The sequence below is a fragment of the Bos indicus genome, chromosome 5 (genome assembly GCF_029378745.1).
Source record: "Bos indicus isolate NIAB-ARS_2022 breed Sahiwal x Tharparkar chromosome 5, NIAB-ARS_B.indTharparkar_mat_pri_1.0, whole genome shotgun sequence".
Taxonomy (NCBI): domain Eukaryota; kingdom Metazoa; phylum Chordata; class Mammalia; order Artiodactyla; family Bovidae; genus Bos; species Bos indicus.
Window position 1 is genome coordinate 31,672,247 of NC_091764.1, and position 7,066 is coordinate 31,679,312.

General features: G+C 40.3%; 1 protein-coding gene across 1 annotated transcript; it reads left to right on the forward strand.

Annotated features, from left to right (window-relative positions):
* The first annotated feature begins 5,008 nt into the window (after positions 1-5,008).
* Positions 5,009-5,926, forward strand: LOC109558374 (olfactory receptor 8S1-like). The gene has a single exon (XM_019959811.2). It carries the CDS (start codon positions 5,009-5,011, stop codon positions 5,924-5,926), a length of 918 nt encoding a protein of 305 aa, XP_019815370.2.
* Positions 5,927-7,066: the final 1,140 nt, after the last annotated feature.

Sequence of the window (7,066 nt, forward strand, 5' to 3'; positions counted from 1 at the left end):
TTTTATTAAACTGTCCACTGAAATCTAGTTTCAGCTATTGAGCTTTCTAGATATGGAAAAAAACGAGCAAAAAAGAGTCAAACATAGGTAAATTTTAATTACTATTGATCACATACTAATAATGCCATATATAATAATTATGTCTTTAATGTGTATCATGATAAATACATGATGACATTAGCAAAATTATTCAAAGGTAAACTATGAGTCTCTTATCTCCAACGGTAATTCCCAGAGGGATCATCCAGTAACCCTTTTTAGCTAATGAGTCCACAGTATGCTTCAGACTGAGCTTCCCAGCAATCAGAATGGACCTAGTGCCTCCTGGGCTTTTAGGTTACACCTTGTCATCCCATTGGTCACCTGAACACACAAGCCCTTCTGAATGGTAGACCTGAGCATCCTTCATTAGGATGATGCTCTTAGCAGTATGTCAATGGTAATAGAGATATGGAAGGAAACGGTTGTGCAGTTATGCTATGGGAAGTATGAAAGAGGTTGCTTTATTACTTGTTAGGAATTTGAAGTTCTCAAATTTGAAGTTTTCTCTGTCATTTTATGGAGTCATTTAAGGGATAAGAGAAAAATGCCATTAGAGTTTAGAAGAGTTTTCTGACATCTTTATTTGCAGGAGCTTTTAAGGGCTGAGCTTGTACATCTCTTTTTATGCCCAGAACGTCTAATAGAAAAATTAATGTCAGTTTACATGATGGAACAACTGTGGTGCGTTTTCTGTCTTGTGAATTTCTCCTGAGCTCAGAGGCAGGCCAACCAGCTCAGAAAAACAGGCTGTAATATGCACCAGGAACAGAGAAACTCGGTAATGTTTTCCGTTTTCTGATGCTTCTTCCTGCTCTTTGTTCACTGTGTAGGAGCCATTTCCGCTCAGTTCCGGCGCCTCTCACCATCCCCTTGTCAGGCCCCTCCTTTCTCCTGCTGGTCTTTCATCTTGCCTTTGCTCCCCCGGGCTGAAGTAGTGCACCCATCCCCAAGTCTCTCCAACGTGGCACTAATTTCTGTTACATAGAACGTTGGTTTATTCCTCGTAATTACTTTCTTGTCCTCCTTTTTGGAAAGTTAAACACTCAGGTTAGAGGTGAAGAAAGGAGGATCCAATGATTCTTCATCACCTCAGTTGTCTTCAGTACCACACTTCAGTTAGTAAATTAGGTCCTGACAACATTCCAAGGTGATTACTTTTAGCTTTCATTTCACATATGAGACAATTACAACATGAGTTTCCGTAAATCTTACTATACTCCTTGTTTCTGGTGCTGAAAGCCCACGTTATACCAGAAACCTGAAAGTTTGGGCAGGTGAATGCCTAAGAGCTGTCTATGAGAGGTGAGAGGGGATCAGGAAAATGATAGATTTTGGGCACCTCGTGACTCAAAAATAACCCTCTCCAAGCACTCCAAATGTATAGGGTCCAGAAACTAATTCTATCTTTAATTACAGGTATTCCCAGTAATTATATACTTGTAGGTATGTGAAAGTTCAAGGCACAAAACTTTATAGTGGGGCAAATGTCTCCAGCTGGCAGCACTTTTCTCCAGTGTCCTTCCTTGTCTGGTTTCATGCAAGTGCAGGATGTCTCAGTCCCTTACTTGTGCCTAATCAGATCTGATCTCTACAAGTAGTAAACCCCTAGATTATTCTCTTTCTGATTTTCCTCTGTTTACTTACTCATCCACTCATTTGTGCATTTACTTTAATTGTTAAGTCTCTTGCACTGGAGGCAGACTCTATACCATCTGAGCCACCAGAGAAGACCATTTTTTTTTAATTGTTCAATTCTGTTTTATTTAGTTTACTTTGAAACAGATCAAAAATACATTGTTAGAGTCTTTTTATTCTTAAGAGGGCATGTATTAGTGGTCTTTATCCATTGTATACAGTTGTATAAGCAGGCTATTTTGTCTACAGCTGGAATTTAGCTTGGCTATGGTAAGTGATGAGTTTCTTTTTTAAATTAATTAATTTTAATTGGAAAATAATTTCTTTACAATATTGTGGTGGTTATTGCCATACATCAACATGAATCACCCATGGGTGCACATGTGTCCCTCCATCCTGAAAGCCCCCTGCCCACCTCCCGCCCCACTCTGGGTTGTCCCAGAGCACTGGCTTTGAGTGCCCTGCCTCATGCATTGAATTTGCACTAGTCTTCTGTTTTACGTATGGTAATTTACATGTTTCAATGCTATTCTCTCAAATTATCCCAACCTCGCCTTCTCCTACAGAGTCCAAAAGTCTGTTTTTTATATCTGTGCCTCTTTTGCTGCCTTGCATATAGTATCATCATTACTGTCTTTCTAAATTCCATATATATGTGTTAATATACTGTATTGGTGTTTCTCATTCTAACTTGCTTCACTGTGTATAATAGACTCCAGTTTCATCCACCTCATTAGAACTGACTCAAATGTGTTCTTTTTTATAGCTGAGTAATATTCCATTATGTATATGTACCACAACTTCATTATCCCTTTGTCTGCTGATGGACATCTAGGTTTCTTGCATGTCTTGGCTATTATAAACAGTGCTGCGATGAACACTGGGGTACATGTGTCTCTTTTGATTCTGGTTTCCTCAGTGTGTATGCCCAACACTGGGATTGCTGGATCATATGGCAGTTCTATTTCCAGTTTTTAAAGGAATCTTCACACCATTCTCCATAGTGGCTGTACAAGTTTGTGTTCCCACCAGCAGTATAAGAGGGTTCCCTTTTCTCCACACCCTCTCCAGCATTTATTGTTTGTAGACTTTTTGATGACAGCTATTTTGACCAGCGTGAGATGATACCTCATCGTGGTTTTGAGGAAGCCCATTTTTAAGTAACATTTTTGAGCAACTCCTTTGGGCCAATGCTGGGTACTTTTGTATGTCTCATTCTAAAATGAACTCTTCTCAGACTGTCTTTCTTTGGAAGTGATCTAGTCAGCTAACTGCATCTAATTGTGATAACAAATGAAAACTTATAGTGGAACCATCCTCAGAGCTATTTACATTCTCAATTTGGAATCTGAAGCATCAATTCTGAATAAATGAAGCATCAAGGACAGTGAATTTGTAGCACCAGGTACACAAAATAAGTGATTTTATTTACTTCTGTGACCAGAAGTAACTAACTCACTACACCTCTATCTGTGAGGAAGTATGGCCCCTGATAGAGCAGTTTCTAGGTTTGTCCTTCATAAAAATGCCCTATGCAAGATTTTTACTCTTTTGTTTTATTTATAGGAAAATAAGTTTCCCCAAAGTTTAAGGAATTTCTATTGCTAGTAAATAGGATTCCATTTAGAGATGAGTAAAATGGAGGGCACCAAAATGGAGGGGACCTTCCTTTTTGCTGCCCTCCAAAATATAATGGATAGTTCTCTGTATTTCATGACTTGATTTTCCAATGTCTACTGCCAATGATGCAATGTTTTCAAGATGAATCCAGATTGCTATAGCTAGAGCTACAGTAGTGAGTAAAAGAAAAAAAAAGTGTTAATACTGTAAAATTATTATAATCTCCACATGAGAGGAAGGTTTGAGGTTTTTATAAATAATATATACAACTTACCCTTTTTATTTTCATCTTTTAGAAATCAAGGAAGAAGTCTGTATGCAACAGGAATTTTCAGACTCCATCTTAATGCTGAAAATTCACACTGACCTTCAGACTTAGTCATCTTCTGGATCACTGGATTCGAAAAAAAGTTTTTGTTTAATTCTGTGCTAGTGTTGCTCAGCTAGGTGAGAAATACAGATAATGTGAACCTGATTTTTAAGAATAGCTCTTGTTCCGGGTGTTGTTTGGATAAACATGGTAGAGAAATCATAATTCCTTTGAGAAACTGAGTGGTGGATCTTTCACTGTGAACACAAGATATTGAGCAGGACAGAAAAGGTTGAGATGGTGGAGTCAATAGTGTTGAAGGGTTATCCTGAGTCTTGGGTTGTAATTTTAGTCGTCAGTTCAGAGTAGAGAAAGAGAAGGCCAATCTTAGAAAGTTAGAGGGTACTCTTTATTTACAAATGGCATGAAGGCACAGACAAGAGATGCACCTGAATAGATTACACAAGCTGAGCCTGGAGATTATGAGCAGAGTATGTTCCCATATTGGTCAGCAGTTTATGATCACCTTTATAACATCTGGGATATTGCTGTGCCCCTTTCTCTTTAATTAATTCCCTTTCTCCTCACTCTGCAAATCTCCAGCCACTACCCCTCTTCACTTTCCATTATTGACCCTATTTAAATAGTTAGTGAAAAATAAAAGCCATTTTTTAAATGGCAGTTTCCTTTTTAAAACCAAATCTACTTACTTCATGAATGTTTGGTGAAGTAAACCCTCTTCTGCCTTTGGCCATGCTCTGCTTTTGCTCTGAGACCCAGCTGCTCTGAAAGACACCATTTCTGCAATTTTCTCTTATTCCTCCTGTAATTTCTCCCTCTTTACTAGTTTATTATCAACAGTTCACAAACATTGTCAAGTAACTTTAATAATAAAACAATAGCAAGTAAGCTCTTAAGACATTAAAGAAAGAACAATGAAAGTGGAGAGGGAGTTGATCTAGGGTTGGGATCCCACAACCCAAGTTAATCTAGGGTTGGCTTCCCTGGTGGCTCAGAGGGTAAAGCATCTGCCTACAATGTGGGAGACTCAGGTTCGATTCCTGAGTCGGGAAGATCCCCTGGAGAAGGAAATGGCAACCCACTCCGGTACTCTTGCCTGGAAAATCCCGTGGATGGAAAAGCCCTTAGGCTACCATCTATGGGGTTGAAAAGAGTGGGACACGACTGAGAAACTTCACTTTTCACATTTTGGGATCCCACAGAAAAAATTATTACAGGTTTTGGTAAACTTAGAGACTTGAGGAAATTTCAGAACTTACATTTTTGAGTAGGCATAAAGCTTTGTGAATGGAGAGGGTTAAAACACTTGGATATTTGTTAGACGTCAGTAAAGACTTCACCTGATTTTTTTCTTGCATTCCCAAGAAAATATCGAAGGCAATGAGAAACCACAGTGTTGTCTCTGAGTTTATTCTCCTCGGGCTGTCTGCTGACCCCCAAATCCAAGCTCTGCTCTTTGTGCTGTTCTTTGTTATTTACACCCTGACCCTGATGGGGAACCTGCTGCTGCTGCTGGTGATCAGGGTGGATTCCCAGCTTCACATCCCCATGTACTTTTTCCTGGGACAGTTGTCTTTTCTGGATGTCTGTCACTCTTCTGTAACTGTACCCAAGCTATTGGAGAACCTCCTGTCTGAGAAGAAAACCATCTCAGTAGAAGGCTGCATGGCTCAGGTCTTCTTTGTGTTTGCCACTGGAGGCACAGAATCCTGCCTACTTGCTGTCATGGCCTATGATCGCTATGTTGCCATCACTTCTCCTCTGCTCTATGGCCAGGTGATGAACAGACAGCTGTGTATGGGGCTCGTGGGGGGCTCATGGGGCTTGGCTTTTCTGGATGCTCTCATCAATATCCTTGTAGCTCTCAACTTAGACTTCTGTGAGGCTCAAAATATCCACCACTTCAGCTGTGAGCTGCCCTCTCTTTACCCTTTGTCTTGCTCCAGTGTGTCTGCAAGCTTTACTGCCCTGCTCTGCTCCAGCCTCCTGCATTTCTTTGGAAATTTCCTCTTGATATTTTTCTCCTATGTTCGCATTTTGTTCACCATCCTGAGCATCAGCTCCACCAAAGGCAGAAGTAAGGCCTTCTCCACTTGTTCCTCCCACCTCACTGCAGTGATCTTCTTTTATGGCTCAGGTTTACTCCGCTATCTCATGCCAAATTCAGGATCCATTCAAGAGCTGATCTTCTCCTTGCAGTATAGTGTGGTCACTCCCATGCTGAATCCTCTCATCTACAGCCTGAAGAACAAAGAGGTGAAGGCAGCTGTGAGAAGAATGCTGAGAAGATGTTTCTAGCATTTCAAATCATAGATAAAAAAAATCAAAATGATGAAGAACTTGGGTAGAATTGCAATAAATAATGCCTGGATATTTAGGAGAATTCTCTGATATAAGGATCTGCAAGATGCCATACATTTTTTTCTTGAAAATACTTAAGAAAAGGTGAAGACGTTTTATGGAATGATACCAGTTTCATTCTAGTTAGAGGAAGGTGGTTGGATCAACCTTTTATCTTGCAATTCTTCTCACAAAAATATTTAATTTATTACACACAGTATGGTAGATATTGTTATTACCTGCTTAGGCATTCTTTACCATTTTTCCAGTAACTAAACTCCAACTAAAGTCTCATAGAGATTGCTAATCACAGTGTCCCCAAATCTTCCCCATCTCTTCTCATTACTTGCTCATCCTTTTTGACACAGTGGCTGGTACAGGAATGAGCACATGGTCAATGCCAGATCACTTACCCTCTTAAGATACTTGAAACTGTTTATTTTATTGAATCTACATGTTCCAATAGAGATTACAAGTGACACATTTGTTTATCCTGCTTCAAACCATTTACCTAATACCCAACCATCTCCAGCTTTGTGGGAGCCCCGAGACAAAAGATTTCCTGGTTCATACACGTGTGTGTGTGTGCATGCTCAGTCGCTTCAGTCGTGTCTGACTCTTTGCGACACTATGGACTGTGGCCTGCCAGGCTCCTCTGTCCATGGGACTCTCCAGGCAAGAATACTGGAGTGAGTTGCTGTGCCCTCCTCCAGGGAATCTTCCCGACCCAGGGATTGATCCTGCAGCTCCTGTGTCTCCTGCATTGAAGGCGATTCTTTGCCACTGAGCCACTGAGGGAGCCCTGGCTTGTATACACTGCTGGACAAATAGCTCTGCCCCTGAGCCCTAGTAATGCTGCAGAAAAGGCAGGATGTAAGGAAGTCAGTGGCAGAGCAAGTGCTGTATAGGGCCTGTGACAAACCCCAAGGAGAAACCAAAAGAATTTCAGCAAAAGCCCTTTGGATCATGAACACAACTAGAATGCTAGTGAGAAGACTGAGGAGAGGCATATGGATTAAAATTATCATGTCAAAAGTCAATTATTGCTTCTTTCTGAAATTACTGTTTAGTTTTTTAATTATTTACAAACTATCAGTT

What these genes read in the sequence shown, in the direction of transcription:
- LOC109558374 (XM_019959811.2), top strand. Translation starts at nt 5,009, where the DNA reads ATGAGAAACCACAGTGTTGTCTCTGAGTTTATTCTCCTCGGGCTGTCT.